Source organism: Bufo bufo, chromosome 2 (assembly GCF_905171765.1).
Source record: "Bufo bufo chromosome 2, aBufBuf1.1, whole genome shotgun sequence".
In the NCBI taxonomy this organism is placed as follows: Eukaryota; Metazoa; Chordata; class Amphibia; order Anura; family Bufonidae; genus Bufo; species Bufo bufo.
The window spans coordinates 566,858,275-566,878,493 of record NC_053390.1 but is presented as its reverse complement, the minus strand read 5'-3'; the positions used below and the strand labels follow the sequence as shown (position 1 = coordinate 566,878,493).

Genomic DNA, 20,219 nt, shown 5'->3' with positions numbered 1-20,219 from the left:
GATAGTTTTTTCCATTGTGAGCAGTGACTTTACACAGTCTTATATAAACTAATGCCGAGAAGATGCTCCTGTAAACACTCACATCCTTTCTCACACTGAATCTCCTATATATGATAATTCATATAATAAGTCTATATAATTCCAAACTGTATATTTACATATACTTCTATGAATTCAACATTTCAGAGTGATAGAAGAAGGTGGCTTTCATACATATCTCTACATGAAATATGGGATTTGGTGCCTGAACTTTTTCCAAGGGCTTCTCCAGCACAGTGTGTGTTAAGGGGTAATAGAAATGCTTTTCCATCAGAGAAGCCTGTAGGGTCTGACTAGACGTGCTGATTCTTAAGGAAAAAGAGAAAAAGCTTCTGCTCCAAAGCTGCTATGGATTTCTGCTGTACTGAGAAGTGGGGAGATGGGAGGTCTTCAGTGGCCATCAGCCACATTTCAGCCAATTTCATGCATATTTCCCAGTTTGTCAATAACAAGCAGTCACTAGCGGGGCCTCTCGTGTCATGGGAACAGCTATTTCCCCAAACTTCAGATAAATGTGCATTATGTTCTGAATTATGCTGTGTGATGTCCCATTGAAAGCGCCTGCTGCTGACGGAACGACTAAACTTTACTTCTAAGGAGCTGACCTAAAGCAAACGTGAAAGAAAGAAGGAATAAATAAAAGAAACAACGAACAAAAATATTTGGCTCTACTGGATCCTTCTTACATTGTCCAGAGCATCCAAAACCCTACACACAGGGACTGCCGGCTTTCCCCTACTTTGTCCTGCCAGTGAGATACATTGTGAGGTCTGTTGTCTTACCTCTGGTCTGCAGAGACAGGAGCATTATCAAGGAAACATGCAGCTGCCAGCTTGGGTCTTCAAACCAGCCCATTCCTGAAGGAGAACTTCTGCAGCAGGGAAGATGCCTTCCTCCTCTTGTATGAAATAAAAGTCCAGGCTATGGATGCTCTTCTTTATTTTTTTCCTGCGTTAGTCCCAAGTCTCCAGCCCTGTCAGGTCCTCACACCAGTCTGCAGGGGAATGTGAAAATGAAGCCTGTTACAAGCAAGTTCTGTCACCACATAGAGCTCAACTGATCACCTCGTGGGGGAACACAACAAAGAAATCCCATGCCAGACTTCATTGCTAAAAACAGAAGCTGTGATTGACTGCCCAGATGAGACTTTGTATACACTTCCTAGCCTTATCTTGACAAAACCTGTTAACCTCTTCACCACTGCACACATCCCTCCCCCCATACGCATGGGCTCAGCATATCAAGTTGAAGTTGACTCACTCAGACACTGCCAATCTGAAATGTCAAAAGTTGTAACTCCATAATAATAATAATAATAATACCAGGTCAATAGTAACAACAAATTATAACTTATAAAATGCTGCGCATTAATGAGATATGTTATTTTATTTATTATTTATGTTGATATAGTATATTACTGGTAAATATTTGAAGTTTATTTTCAGTAAAAACATTATCTGGATCTTCTCCAGTTATTTGACATGGTGTAAGTGTACACTGGTACTTACGTCTGATTCACTAACAGTATAGGCACCTGGATTTTTGTGCATTATTTAAAATTGAAGAATCGAGTTATAGGTTGATTCTAGAACAAATTCACGAAATGGGCGAGATTTACTATGGGCGACACACACAGCAGGCAATTGTCGGGATTGAACCTTTCGTTCCCGATAATAGCCTGCTATTCAGAGGAGGTGAGAGCAGTAAGCACCAACGCTGTATGGGGACAAGGGATTTGTACTGCGGTTGCTCATCCACATAGAGAAGGTTTCTGGACAGCAGATAGCTGTTTACACAGCACAATCTGCTGACCAAAAATGATGATGTAGGTGACCGCATCCGCAATGCCTTCACCCAAAGAACATGAGTTTACTCTATCATTACATAGGGCAATTATCAGGAATGGGCAATTGTATATACCTAGTGTCAGATTTTTTATTTGAACACCATTTGAGACTCACTAGACAAGTGAGCGTGGTTTAGGGAAAAAGGGGCATTTTGCCAAAATGTTGTAGTAAAAAATGTCTTTAGGTGCATTCACACGACTGTATGTAATATGCGGTCCACAAAATGCGGATCCGCATAAAATACAGAGGACATCCATGTGACATCTGCGTTGCCTGGTTTTGCTTTATTTTTTTGCAGATTCATTGTAACAATGCCTTTTCTTGTCTTCAAAAACAGAAAAGAATAGGACATGTTCTATCTTTTTTGTGGGATTGCGGAATGAACATACGAATTCAGACATCACACGGCGTGCTGTCCATTTCTTTTTTTGTTGGGACCCATAGAAATGAATGGGCCCATGTGCGATCCGCAAAAAAATGCAGATCGGATGCGGAACAAAAATATGGTCGTGTGAGTGGGGCCTTAAAGGGAACCTGCCACCATGAAAATGCAAAAATAGCTACAGGCAGCATGATGTAGCGCAGGAGGTGTTGAGCAGATTCATATATGGTTTTATGGGAAAATATTCAGTAAAACTTAAACTTAAACATTTAAATTCCTGCTCATTTTGGGCTTTGAAGTCCAGGAGGAGGTCCTATCAGTGGTTGACAGCCTTCCCTCTATGACTGTGTATACAGATAGCTGTCAATCACTCATAGGACCTCCTCCGTGACGTCAAAGAACAGAAAGAGCAGGAATTCTAATTTATAAATTCAAGTTTTAATTAGTGGTAAAAAGGTGGTAAAAAATGGTAGGACATAGAAATAAGGAATAAAAAAATCTGTGAAAAATAATAATGTGCTTTTCCAGGAAAAGCACATTATTATTTTTCACAGATTTTTTTATTCCTTATTTCTATGTCCTACCATTTTTTACCACCTTTTTACCACTAATTTTTTCACACGGATCCACCCTAAACAACTGGTACCAGCCACCCCTTATCTGGCACCCACTACAAGTGCCCAGATTCCCCCACTCACTCACCTATGCTCTAAAAATCCCTACCTTATTTTTAAACTAGTATTTTAAATAAATCTACCATATTTAATCCCATTTATGAGTGTGCCTGCTATCTCCTTATTTATTATTTAGTGTTACTTTGTACATAAGTTTTTGCTGGTGTTTTTATGTCCTATAGAGAAGCCTATGGGAAAAATGTCATAGGCTGAGCATGCTGCTTTAGAAAGAAACTTTAATGACCCCAAAAATGCCATGAAACAAAATGCTTTACATATAGTGCATTTTTTATTTCACAACAGACTTTACTTTTTCTTCAGAAAAACACACTGGCCCAGATTTACTAATGTATCTGCACCTAGAATCTCTCTAAAAAAATTCATGCAGTTTTGGCATAATTTGCCACAACGAACCTACAATTTTCTGGCACGAGGCACTGGATACCTAATTGCCAATTTTCCACCACCTACTGGTTATGTTGCTTTTTGGCAAAAAAAATTCTGTATAATGATTCATTTCAAGCCACGCTCTTTCCTTTTTAGGCCATGTCTCTTCCTCTTTTATTGAGGTGTAAAAGTGTCTAAAACACATACTAAATGTATAAGGCACGTATGGCAGTTTATTCTGCCACATTTATCTTAGTAAATCTTGCCCACTGTGTGTTCTCTTCCATAAACTACTTACACAGTGCTGGAGGTCCACTTTAAGTGTCATGCCACCACACAGTTGAAAATCTGTTAGTGTTGCATAAAATGTAACCAAAAAAATGTATGTCCACTGCAATCAATTAATATTACCCTTCTCTGTAATCAAGTAATACTATGTGGCCTAAACAGTGCAAATTGCAGAAGAGCTTTAGGTGAGAACCATATGTATGGAGCCTGTACGGAGCCCCATGGTGTGCCTGCCACTCTATACTACAAGCTGTAGGCACCCATGTGTTGCTATACACTGCACTATATTCAGTGTCGGACTGGGGTACCTAGGGACCACCAGTAAAATTTATTTTGGGGGCCCACCGTACGGATAAATTCAAATATAATAAATAATCTAACAAGTTTTTTATATAAAAATAAGCTGGTTGAGGTGCTGTACATTGAATATATGTATGTAGTGTACTAAATCTAATGTGTTATGTGCCACTTGTGCAGGGGGTGGGAGACTAGTGGCCCACCTTGCTCAGGGGCCCACCGGGGGATTCCCCTGTACCCCTGTGGGCCAGTCCGAGCCTGACTATATTGCAGAGATCTTCTACCCATACATCCCTGTGGATGCTACATTACTCAAAGTCATAATGTGGCCGTCTGCATGAGACTCCACAGGGATGGTGGGAGGGTAACCTGACCCTGGAAAGCAGTGATTGTTTATATACTTGATCCTTATCCCTAGATGGGGATATATCCATAGAGAACAATGCCCTTATCTGATTTCCATAAAAATAAACTCTTCCTCAGAAACCTCCCAATGGGTAATCATTCTAACACTGGTTATATTAGCTGGTTTAAGCCCAATTACCACTCTATTTACTGTCATTATAACTCAAGGAACACACACTAAGGACATCTCAATAGGTTGTATATTGAGTACAAAACATCATGCTATCTGACCCAGCTACAGATGTAACGAGGGGCACTGCTGGGCCCCAAACACAATTAGCAAGTGTACCCTATGTTTCCATAGGCGCCCCATCAATGTGACAGGATGCCTGCACTTAACTCTATAATGTTGTGTTCTGGAAGGTGAAGCACGTGCCACTTGTTATATAGATCCCTACTCCATCTATACAATCTAATAGGGAACAAAAGAGCGGCCTTTTACTATTTATTTTATAGAAGCCATAAAGTGAGACTCCACGCCTGGTAACAACAGCATGAAAATGCGGTTGAGCGCTAAGCTATAAGGGTGGACCTTCATTATACCATTTCCTCATATAACAAGCCTATAACAAGGACCATATTGAGATTTCAAACATAGTTTCCAACTAGTAAGTAAGACCTCAAAATCCTCTTGAAAATTACCCTAAAATGACCCTAAAATTAGATTATCCGTCCTGACTTTATTTCCGATAGTCACTTGAATATCAGATGTAAAGTTTCTTCTATCAAGCCCAAGATCCCACATGCCATGTGTTCTCCAGCCAGAAGAGCTCATTTTTGCATAAACAGCCATTGCCCTGCTCTCCCCTCGCTTGGGTCCCCTCCATTCACAGCTCATTTGTTGTGATGGGGCATTATGCCACTAAGATCTCCATTATTTCTCTCTTTCTTCCTCCAGAACATAAGTTGCTATGAAGGATCTGGTGTAAAAAAAACTAAAAACTAAAATCCTTTAAGCTGCCTGGTTGAAGCGGTGGATGACTTGTGCGCTGGCTTCCAGAGTATGACTGTCACTGCTGATCTGCGTTGAGGCCTAGATTACATGTGATAAGGTCTGACCTTATTTGAGTATTCACACATTATGCACTCATAAAGAGCAAGCTGGACACAAAAGTGCTTCAGATGTTCAGCACATCAATCAAGGGCACAGCATGGAGCCTGCCAAACGTTGCTTCCATTTAGCTGAAAAGAGGAAAAGGGGTCCAAGGCAGACTTAATAAAGTTTAAGGCTGTGTCGCAGGCCATTGTCCTCCACTAAGTATGCGTTTCTCCAGATTCTGCTGCAGTTACCAAGGGAAACAAAAGACTTCTTCTTAACAAACTCCAAAGTGGGAAACAAAAGGCTGCTCCGACAATAAAAGGCCAGCTCTTGTTGTGTGCTTCATTTGCATGGTTTGATTTGCTAATTTTAGAAAAGGAAAAGACAAGCTTGGGCTTATATCACACTGTGCTGATGTGAGGGCCGGCAGGGGGCCGCCACTGTATTGTTCTGGTGCTTGACATCACAGGTGTCAGGGCAAAGTCTGGATAATGTGACTGTTCAGACAGCGACTTACTGAGCCATCATATGAAGGCTGGCACACATTGAAATCCACAGATAATTAGGTCCACTGCTGTAAGCAAATGGGGACCTGTTGTAAATGATATAACACAGTGACTGTAAAAAAAAATAGAGTCTCACTACACACTATGCTCTGGAACTTGCCTATACTACACATCACATCATTACCATCTATTGTAGAGCAGTGTAATGAGTAGTCGAGATGTCTTCAGATGTAGATTTCTGCAAGCCCCATTCAAAAAGAAAAAGCAGATGCTGTCACACAAAGTTTTTGAAGCAGCTTGATACCGTTTTTTGAGTCCAAATCAGAAGTGGATCCAGCAGAAAGGAGAAGTCTTTCCTTTATATTTCTTATTCCCTTCCAACCCAACTCTGATTTTAGCTCATAACAATAGTTCACAAACTGCCACAAAAAGCTACGTGTGACACTACCCTAAGGCGAGGGTCACACTCAGTTGTCTTGTGGCACTTTTCTGCACTTTTGCTTTTTTTTCTGCAAATGCTTTTATGGTGAATTTATTGCTGAAAAAGACACCAGCTCCAGATGAAAGTCTACAAGAGTTATGAAGCACAGGGCACACAAGCCATGAGTAGTGCCATGAGTTGTATCCTGATAGTAGAGTGCTTTATATTGTGCTGTATGTATGTAAGGAGTTTCAATGGTAATGGTAGGTTCACATCACCGCCATAAGAACAGAAAATAAAAAAAATAAAAAAAAATCAATGCAGATCCTTTATTTTGAGCATCCGTTGTGCTTATTTTACATCTGTTTTAGTCAGTTCCGTCTGAGATCTGTTATTTTTGCAAGAACAGATGCAAAAGGTGCATAAATGAGCACAACGGATGCTCAAAATAAAGAATCTATATATTTTTTTGTTTTCTGTTCTTCTGATGGATCAGAAGAATGAAAAACGAAATGATGATGTGAACCTGGCCTTAGACATAGAAATCCCAGCTACATGACCATTCTAAGTATCCATTCTCAGTCAACTGAAATCTACACTGATGTGATATGTGTACAGATCAACCATTCTACACCACGGGCACAAATTTTTAACTAAGCTTTATATTTACTTTAATGTAACGCTGGGGCCAAGATTGCAACCGCAGGTAAATCGCAAAGAATGTAGTGACATATGTGTGTCAGTCAACAAAGCAGAGAACCACAGCAACCTCCGAGAATACACCTTGCCAGATTGCCTCCCCTAAAGCCTCATAGACAGATATTTAGGGTACAGCTACGTCTGCTGATGTCTACCGCTGCAAAAAAAAAGGTCACTATAGGCCTGCTTCTGTAGTGGCTTCACTGTTGGGATTGCAGAGGGTCTTCTGCGGTATTCAACCTTGACATACCGCAGTGCAAGTCAGTTTATGCTGTTTTCACAGCAGAATGTGGATGGGAAAATCTTATCTACTTTGCTTGTGCTGTAAAATTCTGCTGTGGAGAATACAGACCCTAAGGTTTGAATTATTTGTACCCTAATTGTCCACCACAAAGTCTGCATGTTTTACACATGGATACTGATGAGGATTTAGATGTGGAATTGCCATGGATGTGATGTGGATTTAACCCTAAGGGTATGTTCATATAGATTTTGACAATGGCTTTTCATTTGAAATGTTGCAGTCCTGGCTGCAGTAGTGAAGATTTGGGTTAAATAGAGTCAGATGCGTAATTCCGGCGAGAATAGCGTTACTTGGTCACCATATTTGCCGTTGTGGAGAAATAGAGGATTGCCGGAATTGTTCTCATTAACGGAATTTGAATTCTGGGCCCCAAAAAGGGGTTCGTTATCTCACCCAATTGTAATATGTTTTTTTTTTTAGATCCTTTAACAGTCTGAAGCAGGAATTGAATCTGCCCCAACATGGTTTGTACAGATACCTTCAGCTTAGACATGCCTGTCATGCTCAGTTTGGTAGGGATCCACTAAAGCTGAAGTGTGGCCCTATAGAGGCAGTGGTCAGAAGGGTTTCATTAGTCAAACCAGTGTCGGCTCTCTATGCGTTATTAATGGCGTTACAGGATTCTCCCCTCAATAACTCATTTGTCAAGTGGAGAAGAGATGTTGAAAATCTAGAAGATACGCATATTAAAGAATTTAGCCATACATGGAGATCCACAGTAGTAAGTGCTAGAGATCAATTGATTCAAGCTAAGTGGCTTCATAGGATATACTATACCCCTGAGAGATTATTCAAAATGGGTAAATTACCAGACCCTCAGTGTACACGGTGTGGATATGAGAAGGGCTGCTTAATACATATGATTTGGCAATGTCCGGTAATCTATAGCTTCTGGGAAGAGGTTCATGCTTACATTAATGATAAATTGGGTTTTTCCAATGTCTGCACTGCGCTGACGAGTCTGCTGGGGATAGCTAATGAGGTTGTTCCCACCAAATTCGGTAGGCAATTATACAGAATACTCTTGTTCTATGCTAGGAAAACCATCCTCATGAATTGGAAACCCCCTAAGAGTCCTACTGTGCAACAATGGATACAATTAGTTAATACTGACCTTGAGTTATATAAGTTTATATATGAGCGTCGAGGGACCCCCGATCGATTTATGAAGATATGGGATTGGCGCCCAAAAGCTGATACCCTAGGAGGTGATGGCGTTTGTATCCGGCCGATGAAGGTATTGTATGTATGTGTGTGTATGCAGTACTCTCTACTATTCCATGACATAATATATTGGGTGCTATTCATACTAATAAGTTACTATTCGCTTCTGATCTGGGCAAGGGCTGAAGGAAGCGGCTATGATTAATCCCATGAGAATTAATGTACTGAACTTATTTGTAGTTTGGTTGCAAATGGAGTGTTTGTAATGCTCTTTGTTAAACTTTAATAAAAAGATACTATTAAAAAAAGAAATGTTGCAGTCCTGCTCACGGTTTCGCTCCTCGTAAAAAAATCCTCGGTCGCATGAACAGTGGCGCAGACTCACATTGGAAAAAAATCCACTGTGAGAACATACCCTTAAGGCTACTTTCACACTTGCGGCAGGACGGATCCGACATGCTGTTCACCATGTCGGATCCGTCCTGCGGCTATTTCGCCGTGGCGCCGGACCGCCGCTCCGTCCCCATTGACTATAATGGGGACGGGGGCGGAGCTCCGGCGCAGCACGGCGGTGCACGGCGAAAGGCCGCCGGACTAAAATTACTGCATGTCAGGCTTTTTAGTCCGGCGGCTTTCGCCGCGACCGCCGTGCTGCGCCGGTGCTCCGCCCCCGTCCCCATTATAGTCAATGGGGACGGAGCGGCGGTCCGGCGGCACGGCGAAATAGCCGCAGGACGGATCCGACATGGTGAACAGCATGTCGGATCCGTCCTGCCGCAAGTGTGAAAGTACCCTAAGCAATACCATTTGTTGAAACTCTTCCATTCATCTGACTAGGGCTTGGCTTGCTGAAATAAAGGCATGTACTGCAAAATCAGCATGGGGTTGCAGAAATTGCTTCAACAAATCAGTCACATGTGAACATACACTAAGGCCTCTTTCACACGACCGTATGGCTTTTTAAGTGTTTTGCGGTCCGTTTTCACGGATCCGTTTTTTGTTTCCGTTTCTGTTCCGATTTTCCATTCGGTTTTTCTGTATGGCATATACAGTATATAGTAATTACATAGAAAAAATTGGGCTGGACATAAAATTTTCAATAGATGGTTCCGCAAAAACGGAACGGATACGGAAGACATACGGATGCATTTCCGTATGTGTTCTGTTTTTTTTGTGGACCCATTGACTTGAATGGAGCCACAGAACGTGATTTGCGGGCAATAATAGGACATGTTCTTTCTTTCAACGGAACGGAAAAACGGAAATACGAAAACGGAATGCATACGGAGTACATTCCATTTTTATTGCGGAACCATTGAAATGAATGGTTCTGTATACGGACCATATATGGAACGCAAAAAACAGCCCGTAAACTGAAGAAGAAAAAACGGTCGTGTGAAAGAGGCCTACGACTGTTAAAACTGCGTTACACAGCTGAAGAGAGATGCGGGAAATAAGTTCCATCTAGAGAATGAAGATGAAGTATAGGCTGCTCCTCTTAGCCCCGCTGACCCCTCACCACCATGTTTGGTGTTGGTGGAAATGTTTTTCGCTTTGGGGCAAAGGGGTTGTGTCCAAAGACAGAAATGAGTGAAATAGAAAAGACTAAATGGTACTGTGCAGGAGAAGTGAGAAGGGTGGAGGAGCAAGATAAATGGATTTGACAATCGGTGGTTTAAGGACCACCAAGAAGTTGGATGTATGACAGGATGATGTGCAGTGTATGAGCTGAATGATAACACACTATGACGTACAAGCAGGAAGATACATATTGGACTTATAATAATATAGTATGACAAATAAAGATGAACAAAATAATAGTATTCTGTATGTCAGCCATTTATAATTGAAAACAACATAAAATCCATTTATCAGCATTTACTGTCATTTTCCTTTTAGCAGGATATGTGGAGAAGCATTTAACATTTGCATTGATGTTCTCTAAAGTCTGCTTACTTTGCAAAAGGTACAATGACCTATATAATGTAACATGTAGGACATGTCTTGCAGGTGTTTGATGCCAAAAAGTAACAATATTTAAACTATTTTTTTTTTTTAAATGCAAGAAATCTGAAAGTGCAGTGTGCTTTTAAACAGGCTGCTTGTCACCACCGTCACCCATGCATTTGCCCATATCCGTACATGTCACTATTAGGGTTGAGCGAACCCGAACTTTACAGGTTTGGGTTCCACGTTTGGGTTGTAAAGGAATTCCGTTATGGATTCTGTAACAACGTTTTCGAACTGAATTTGTGACGGAATGCAACCCAGCCCAAACACCGAACCCCAACTTATAAAGTTCAGGTCCGTTCATCCCTAGTCACTATCACTTTGATATTACTAATGCTGTCCTGGTGTTAATGAGCTGGAAAGGGGTTGGGTAAAGTGTCATACATGACTTGTCAGTGCAATTGAGGGCACTTCAGACCAATCCAGCCAAATCAAATCCGAATCAAATTTCAGGAAATTCGCCTTTTACTAATCCTCTGTGCTTTCAACTTTAAAATATAATTCCAGCAGGTCTACAGGGATATTAGTTAAAGATGTGCCTGTCACAGTATCACCGATGTAACCAACATTATTAGTGGTAAAGAGAAGCCCATATCTTTAATAGTGTGCATTCAAGAAGACATCCCCTATCTACATGCCAATTAAGGCATATGAAAGTCATAGACGTGGTCCTAATGTCAGGACCTTCTGCTCACATCTGCATCATGGCTTCCATTCACAACACAAATCACAATGCAGTTCTAGGCCTATCATACAATCAATACCAAATGTTGCCCGGCTGGTCCCATTGACTTTGGGTTCCACCAAGGTGTCTAGCATTTTGAAGGGTAAAATGGCGCTTCAAGCTGTGTTTTTTTCCCCCCATCAAACGTGACAGAATCTGCCATGGAGCCTCAGATGACACAGATGTGAACACAGCTTTAGAGGAGCAAGTATGCTTTTTTGAATGGCTTGCATGTACAGTACTTCTGTATTTCCAAGGCAGGAGTCACTGGAGGAACCTCCCAACCTAGAAGAATCAAAGTAAGAAGATAACCCTAGGTAAAACATCACAAAATGATGGGAGTAAGAGAAGTGAAAAGTAGTAACCTGTAGGACTATATAAAGAATGTCCATTACTTTATTCTGCTTTCATTAGAGAGTCCAGAAGAACCGTCCTCTGATGTTCTCTTTCTGGGCATCAGAAATGGAGCTATTACATAGGATGTTTATATGAGTATTCTGCAATGAATATATTTGATGGAAGGCTCCACCATACCATTCAGTGGCATATGTAAGGCTACTTTCACACTGCGGATTCGTCATGGACGGATCTGTTCAGATAATACAATTAACTGCATCTGTTCAGAACGGATCCGTTTGTATTATCTTTAACATAGCCAAGACGGATTCGTCTTGAACACCATTGAAAGTCAATGGAGGACGGATCCGTTTTCTATTGTGCCAGATTGTGTCATAGAAAACTGATCCGTCCCCATTGACTTAGGCTACTTTCACACCTGCGTTAGGTGCGGATCCGTCTGGAATCTGCACAGACTGATCCGCACCTATAATGCAAACGCTTGTATCCATTCATGATAATGCAAACTGATCCGTTTTGACTTACACTGAAAGTCAATGGGAGGCGGATCCGTTTTCAATTGCACCATATTGTGTCAGTGAAAACGGATCCGTCCCCATTGACTTACATTGTAAGTCAGGATGGATCCGTTTAGCCCTGCATCGTCAGGCAGACATCAAAACGCTGCAAGCAGCGAATTAGTGTCCGCCTCCAGAGCGGAATAGAGGCTGAACGTAGGCAAACTGATGCATTCTGAACGGATCCTTATCCATTCAGAATGCATTGGGGCTAAACTGATCCGTTTTGGACCGCTTGTGAGAGCCCTGAACGGATCTCACAGGCGGACCGAGAAACGCCAGTGTGAAAGTAGCCTTACATTGTAAGTCAGGACGGATCCGTTTGGCTCAGTTTCATCAACGCTGCAAGCAGTGTTTTGGTGTCCGCCTCCAAAGCGGAATGGAGACTGATCGGAGGCAAACTGATGCATTCTGAGCGGATCCTTTCCCATTCAGAATGCATTAGGGCAAAACTGATCCGTTTTGGACCACTTGTGAGAGCCCTGAACGGATCTCATAAACGGAAAGACAAAACGACAGTGTGAAAGTAGATTGACCACAATGCTCTGCAATCTGACCTTTCCTAGATTAGGTATATGTTCAGGTAGCTTTCCTGGCGCATATGCCGAACATGGTCACCAAACGAGATCTAAACAATGTGTAAGGCTGGTTTCACACGGGCGTTGCGGGAAAAGATGCGGGTACTTTGTGGGAACATGCACAATTTTTCCGCGCGAGTGCAAAACATTGTAATGCGTTTTGCAGGCGCGTGAGAAAAATCTGCATATTTGGTACCCAAACCCGAACTTCTTCACAGAAGTTCGGTTTTGGGTTAGGTGTTGTGTAAATTTTATTATTTTCCCTTATAACATGGTTATAAGGGAAAATAATAGCATTCTTAATACAGAATGCATAGTACAATAGGGCTGGAGGGGTTAAAAAAATAATAATAATAATTTAACTCACCTTAATCCACTTGCTCGCGCAGCCGGCTTCTCTTCTGTCTTCATCTTTGCTGTGCACAGGAATAGGACCTTTGATGACGTCACTGCGCTCATCACATGGTCCGTCACATGATCGTTTTACCATAGTGATGGATCATGTGATGGACCATGTGATGAGCACAGTGACGTCATCAAAGGTCCTTTTCCTGTGTACAGCAAAGATGAAGACAGAAGAGATGCGGGCTGCGTGAGCAAGTGGATTAAGTTTAGTTAAATTTTTTATTTTTATTTTTAACCCCTCCATCCCTATTGTACTATGCATTCTGTATTAGGAATGCTATTATTTTCCCTTATAACTATGTTATAAGGGAAAATAATAATGACCGGGTCCCCATCCCGATCGTCTCCTAGCAACCGTGCGTGAAAATCGCACCGCATCCGCACTTGCTTGCCCCATCTATGGGGCCTGCATTGCATGAAAACGCAGAATATAGAGCATGCTGCGATTTTCACGCAACGCACAAGTGATGCGTGAACTTCACTGCTCATGTGAACAGCCCCATAGAAATGAATAGGTCGGGATTTAGTGCGGGTGCAATGCGTTCACCTCACGCATTGCACCCGCGCGGAATACTCGCCCGTGTGAAAGAGGCCTAAAAGTTATAAAAAGCCTACCTGTTGAATGCATGGCTGGTAAACATGACCCCGTTAAGATCACAATCACATCAGCCCTATTGCAAAATATCAAGGTAAAACTGGGTCGCCTGCCATTATCCAGCGGACACAGTTGAATGCACTTGGTCAATTCATAACAGACAGATTGTTGGATCCATAATAACCGGTAAAAGAAAATATTTCCTTTTCTGATACAATAGTCCTGTTCACCTGTCCAAAGTTACATGACACAGCTGGTCCCTTCTATTATATGCTGTATGTAAAGAAGCTGTTTATGATAATCTTATGAAATCCTTCCTAACACTCTTTATTCACACAGGATTTCCTCTGTCTCCAAGGGTGTCACTGGGATCGGTTATTCAAACAATATCTTTATACAAAGAAAGCAGAGCAAATCATAGGAGTGAATGACACAGCGCAGAGAACACAAAGGCAAACTCTACGTGTGAAAGTAGAGCAAACAGACATTCATCAGATCGGAGCACAGCAGCCAGCCACGGCTAAGGCTACTTTCACACTAGCGTTAAAGTTTTCCGGTATTGAGTTCCGTCCTTGGGGCTCAATACCAGAAAAAAACGCTTCAGTTTGTCCCAATGCATTCTGAATGGAAAGCAATCCGTTCAGTATGCATCAGGATGTTTTTCCTTTTACGGTATTTGGCCGGAGAAAATACCGCAGCATGCTGTGGTATTTTCTCTAGCCAAAATTCCGGAACACTTGCCGGAATGCTGGCTCCTGCATTAATTTCCATTGAAACGTATTAATGCTGGATCCAGTACCAAGTGTGCCAGAAAAACAAATCTGGTTTCCCGTTCTGCGCATGCGCAGACCTTTAAATCTGTAAAAAATATAAATACCGGATCCGTTTTAACGGATGACACCAGAGAGGCGGATCCGGTATTGCAATGCATTTGTCAGACGGATCCGCTTCCGGATCCGGAAACAAATGATATTCGTTTGCATACAAGCAACGGAACTGCCTGCTGGATTCTTCTAACGCTAGTGTGAAAGTAGCCTAACAGAGAATTATTTCCTAATACGTGGCTGCTAATGTTGTGAGGGCACTGCTGTTGCTGCGGCTGGACCTGTCACGTGGACAAGGTGGATAACATTGTTTTAGGGTTTCAGGCACTAAAGAAAGAGCTTACAATGTGGTCAATGAGTCCTATAAGATAGCTGAATCTATCCTCAGAAGTTAGAAAGCTAGACTGAAAAAGACAGAATAGTTCCACAGCAAACTCTGACTCTGGCCTGTCTTCCAAAAGTCACGAATCCTAGCATTCAAGGGCATCTGTCAGCAGGTGTGTACCTATGACACTGGCTGACCTGTTACATGTGCGCCTGGCAGCTGAAGGCATCTGTGCTGGTCCCATGTTCATATGTGGATGCATTGCCGAGAAAAATGAAGTGTTAATATATGGAAATGAGCCTCTAAGAGCAACGGGGGCGTTACCGTTACACCTAAAGGCTCTGCTCTCTCTGCAAATGCTGTGCCCTCTGCAATTTGATTGACTTTAGGAGAAGTCAGCGCCAGATGTGATCACATTTACACTTCCTGGCCCTGTCTATTAAAGTGCAGAGGATGCAGCAGCAGTTGTAGAGAGAGCAGAGCCTCTAGGTGTAACAACAACGCCCCCGTTGCTCCCAGAGGCTCATTTGTGTGGGCACATATGAACATGGGACCAACACAAACACCTTCAGGTGTCAATGGAGTCAAAACAGATGCCTTCGCTGCGCACATGCAACAGGTTAACAAATCCCCTTAAAGGGGTTGTCCAGTCAGTTACATTTGAGTTGAAAAGGCTCAGAATAGTGTAAAATAATAAAACAAGTCATACTCCTCTGGGAGCGGATTGAGAACTTAAAGTAGGCCCAAAAAACTGAAAGTGGCCCAATATTGTAGGTGGAGTCAAACAGACAGAAAGCAAGCCAACAGGTGCATGGGGTCATCAAACCATTAGCCATAGCCACATTGAGGGTAGCAGAAGCTAATGCTAAAATACAATAGTATCTGAGATGTATATTATGAGATTCTGCAGCCGCTGAACTAATATGAGGTTCTGCAGCAGTTGTGGTGTGTATTATTAGGTCCTTCAGCAATTTAAGTGTGCTTAATGAAGTTCTGCAGGAGCTGAGGTGTCTGTGTTGAGAGGAACCAGAAATAGAGACTGGTGAAGGACCTGGAAAGCATCAGAATGTAACACAAATACAATCAGCTGGCCAACCCCTATCACCTCATGTGTTCTTCTTAATCCCCTAATCCATTTTATAGTTCTGGAAACTAGTAAATTATGAAAGGGCAAACCAGCAAGCTATATTGACATTTTTCTCTTTAACCACCTCAGCCCCCAGTGCTTAAACACCCTGAAAGACCAGGACACTTTTTACACTTCTGACCTACACTACTTTCACCGTTTATTGCTCGGTCATGCAACTTACCACCCAAAATGAATTTTACCTCCTTTTCTTCTCACTAATAGAGCTTTCATTTGGTGGTATTTCATTGCTGCTGACATTTTTACTTTTTTTGTTATTAATTGAAATTTAACGATTTTTTTGCAAAAAAATGACATTTTTCACTTTCAGTTGTCAGATTTTGCAGAAAAAACGAGATCCATATATAAATTTTGCTCTAAATTTATTGTTCTACATGTCTTTGATAAAAAAAAAATGTTTGGGTAAAAAAAAAATGGTTTGGGTAAAAGTTATAGCGTTTACAAACTATGGTACAAAAATGTGAATTTCCGCTTTTTGAAGCAGCTCTGACTTTCTGAGCACCTGTCATGTTTCCTGAGGTTCTACAATGCCCAGACAGTACAAACACCCCACAAATGACCCCATTTCTGAAAGTACACACCCTAAGGTATTCGCTGATGGGCATAGTGAGTTCATAGAACTTTTTATTTTTTGTCACAAGTTAGCGGAAAATGATGATTTTTTTTTTTTATTTTTTTTTCTTACAAAGTCTCATATTCCACTAACTTGTGACAAAAAATAAAAAGTTCTATGAACTCACTATGCCCATCAGCGAATACCTTGGGGTCTCTTCTTTCCAAAATGGGGTCACTTGTGGGGTAGTTATACTGCCCTGGCATTCTAGGGGCCCAAATGTGTGGTAAGGAGTTTGAAATCAAATTCAGTAAAAAATGACCTGTGAAATCCGAAAGGTGCTCTTTGGAATATGGGCCCCTTTGCCCACCTAGGCTGCAAAAAAGTGTCACACATCTGGTATCCCCGTACTCAGGAGAAGTTGAGGAATGTGTTTTGGGGTGTCTTTTTACATATACCCATGCTGGGTGAGATAAATATCTTGGTCAAATGACAACTTTGTATAAAAAAATGGGAAAAGTTGTCTTTTGCCAAGATATTTCTCTCACCCAGCATGGGTATATATAAAATGACACCCCAAAACACATTCCCCACCTTCTCCTGAGTACGGAGATACCAGATGTGTGACACTTTTTTGCAGCCTAGGTGGGCAAAGGGGCCCATATTCCAAAGAGCACCTTTCGGATTTCACTCGTCATTTTTTACTGAATTTGATTTCAAACTCCTTACCACACATTTGGGCCCCTAGAATGCCAGGGCAGTATAACTACCCCACAAGTGACCCCATTTTGGAAAGAAGACACCCCAAGGTATTCCGTGAGGGGCATGGCGAGTTCCTAGAATTTTTTATTTTTTGTCACAAGTTAGTGGAAAATGATGATTTTTTTTTTTTTTTTTTTTTTCATACAAAGTCTCATATTCCACTAACTTGTGACAAAAAATAAAAACTTCCATGAACTCACTATGCCCATCAGCGAATACCTTGGGGTCTCTTCTTTCCAAAATGGGGTCACTTGTGGGGTAGTTATACTGCCCTGGCATTCTAGGGGCCCAAATGTGTGGTAAGGAGTTTGAAATCAAATTCAGTAAAAATTGACCTGTGAAATCCGAAAGGTGCTCTTTGGAATATGGGCCCCTTTGCCCACCTAGGCTGCAAAAAAGTGTCACACATCTGGTATCCCCGTACTCAGGAGAAGTTGAGGAATGTGTTTTGGGGTGTCTTTTTACATATACCCATGCTGGGTGAGATAAATATCTTGGTCAAATGACAACTTTGTATAAAAAAATGGGAAAAGTTGTCTTTTGCCAAGATATTTCTCTCACCCAGCATGGGTATATATAAAATGACACCCCAAAACACATTCCCCACCTTCTCCTGAGTACGGAGATACCAGATGTGTGACACTTTTTTGCAGCCTAGGTGGGCAAAGGGGCCCATATTCCAAAGAGCACCTTTCGGATTTCACAGGTCATTTTTTACTGAATTTGATTTCAAACTCCTTACCACACATTTGGGCCCCTAGAATGCCAGGGCAGTATAACTACCCCACAAGTGACCCCATTTTGGAAAGAAGACACCCCAAGGTATTCCGTGAGGGGCATGGCGAGTTCCTAGAATTTTTTATTTTTTGTCACAAGTTAGTGGAAAATGATGATTTTTTTTTTTTTTTTTCATACAAAGTCTCATATTCCACTAACTTGTGACAAAAAATAAAAACTTCCATGAACTCACTATGCCCATCAGCGAATACCTTGGGGTCTCTTCTTTCCAAAATGGGGTCACTTGTGGGGTAGTTATACTGCCCTGGCATTCTAGGGGCCCAAATGTGTGGTAAGGAGTTTGAAATCAAATTCAGTAAAAAATGACGAGTGAAATCCGAAAGGTGCTCTTTGGAATATGGGCCCCTTTGCCCACCTAGGCTGCAAAAAAGTGTCACACATCTGGTATCTCCGTACTCAGGAGAAGGTGGGGAATGTGTTTTGGGGTGTCATTTTATATATACCCATGCTGGGTGAGAGAAATATCTTGGCAAAAGACAACTTTTCCCATTTTTTTATACAAAGTTGTCATTTGACCAAGATATTTATCTCACCCAGCATGGGTATATGTAAAAAGACACCCCAAAACACATTCCTCAACTTCTCCTGAGTACGGGGATACCAGATGTGTGACACTTTTTTGCAGCCTAGGTGGGCAAAGGGGCCCATATTCCAAAGAGCACCTTTCGGATTTCACAGGTCAATTTTTACTGAATTTGATTTCAAACTCCTTACCACACATTTGGGCCCCTAGAATGCCAGGGCAGTATAACTACCCCACAAGTGACCCCATTTTGGAAAGAAGAGACCCCAAGGTATTCGCTGATGGGCATAGTGAGTTCATGGAAGTTTTTATTTTTTGTCACAAGTTAGTGGAATATGAGACTTTGTAAGAAAAAAAAAAAAAAAAAAATCATCATTTTCCACTAACTTGTGACAAAAAATAAAAAATTCTAGGAACTTGCCATGCCCCTCACGGAATACCTTGGGGTGTCTTCTTTCCAAAATGGGGTCACTTGTGGGGTAGTTATACTGCCCTGGCATTTTCCAGGGGCCCTAATGTGTGGTAAGTAGGTAAATGACCTGTGAAATCTGAAAGGTGCTCTTTGGAATGTGGGCCCCTTTGCCCACCTAGGCTGCAAAAAAGTGTCACACATCTGGTATCTCCGTACTCAGGAGAAGGTGGGGAATGTGTTTTGGGGTGTCATTTTACATATACCCATGCTGGGTGAGATAAATATCTTGGCAAAAGACAACTTTTCCCATTTTTTTTATACAAAGTTGGCATTTGACCAAGATATTTATCTCACCCAGCATGGGTATATGTAAAATGACACCCCAAAACATATTCCCCAACTTCTGCTGAATACGGAGATACCACATGTGTGACACTTTTTTGCAGCCTAGGTGGGCAAAGGGGCCCAAATTCCTTTTAGGAGGGCATTTTTAGACATTTGGATACCAGACTTCTTCTCACGCTTTGGGGCCCCTAAAATGCCAGGGCAGTATAAATACCCCACATGTGACCCCATTTTGGAAAGAAGACAACCCAAGGTATTCAATGAGGGGCATGGCGAGTTCATAGAAAAAAAATAATTTTGGCACAAGTTAGCGGAAATTGATTTTTTTGATTTTGTTCTCACAAAGTCTCCCTTTCCGCTAACTTGGGACAAAAATTTCAATCTTTCATGGACTCAATATGCCCCTCAGCGAATACCTTGGGGTGTCTTCTTTCCAAAATGGTGTTATTTGTGGGGTGTTTGTACTGCCCTGGCATTTGAGGGTCTCCACAATCATTACATGTATGCCCAGCATTAGGAGTTTCTGCTATTCTCCTTATATTGAGCATACGGGTAATGAGATTTTTTTTTTTCGTTCAGCCTCTGGGCTGAAAGAAAAAAATGAACGGCACAGATTTCTTCATTCGCATCGATCAATGTGGATGAAAAAATCTCTGCCAAAAAAAAAAAAAGGAGGGGAAAGGCGTCTGCCAGGACATAGGAGCTCCGCCCAACATCCATACCCACTTAGCTCGTATGCCCTGGCAAACCAGATTTCTCCATTCACATCAATCGATGTGGATGAATAAATCATTGCCGGGATTTTTTTTTTTATATATACAAAGTGTTTGCCAAAGTATATGAACACCGCCA

At 41.7% G+C, this 20,219-nt stretch overlaps 1 protein-coding gene across 5 annotated transcripts in view; it reads right to left on the bottom strand.

Annotated features, from left to right (window-relative positions):
* BMPR1B (bone morphogenetic protein receptor type 1B) overlaps positions 1 to 20,219 on the bottom strand; it is a 455,592-nt gene that overhangs the window by 121,993 nt on the left and 313,380 nt on the right. For all 5 annotated transcript variants that reach the window (XM_040418173.1, XM_040418171.1, XM_040418174.1 and 2 more), the window contains one exon: positions 822 to 1,033. In XM_040418173.1, the coding sequence (XP_040274107.1) occupies positions 822 to 894 (73 nt within the window). In that variant the 5' untranslated portion in view covers positions 895 to 1,033. The remainder of the gene's footprint in view (positions 1 to 821; positions 1,034 to 20,219) is intronic.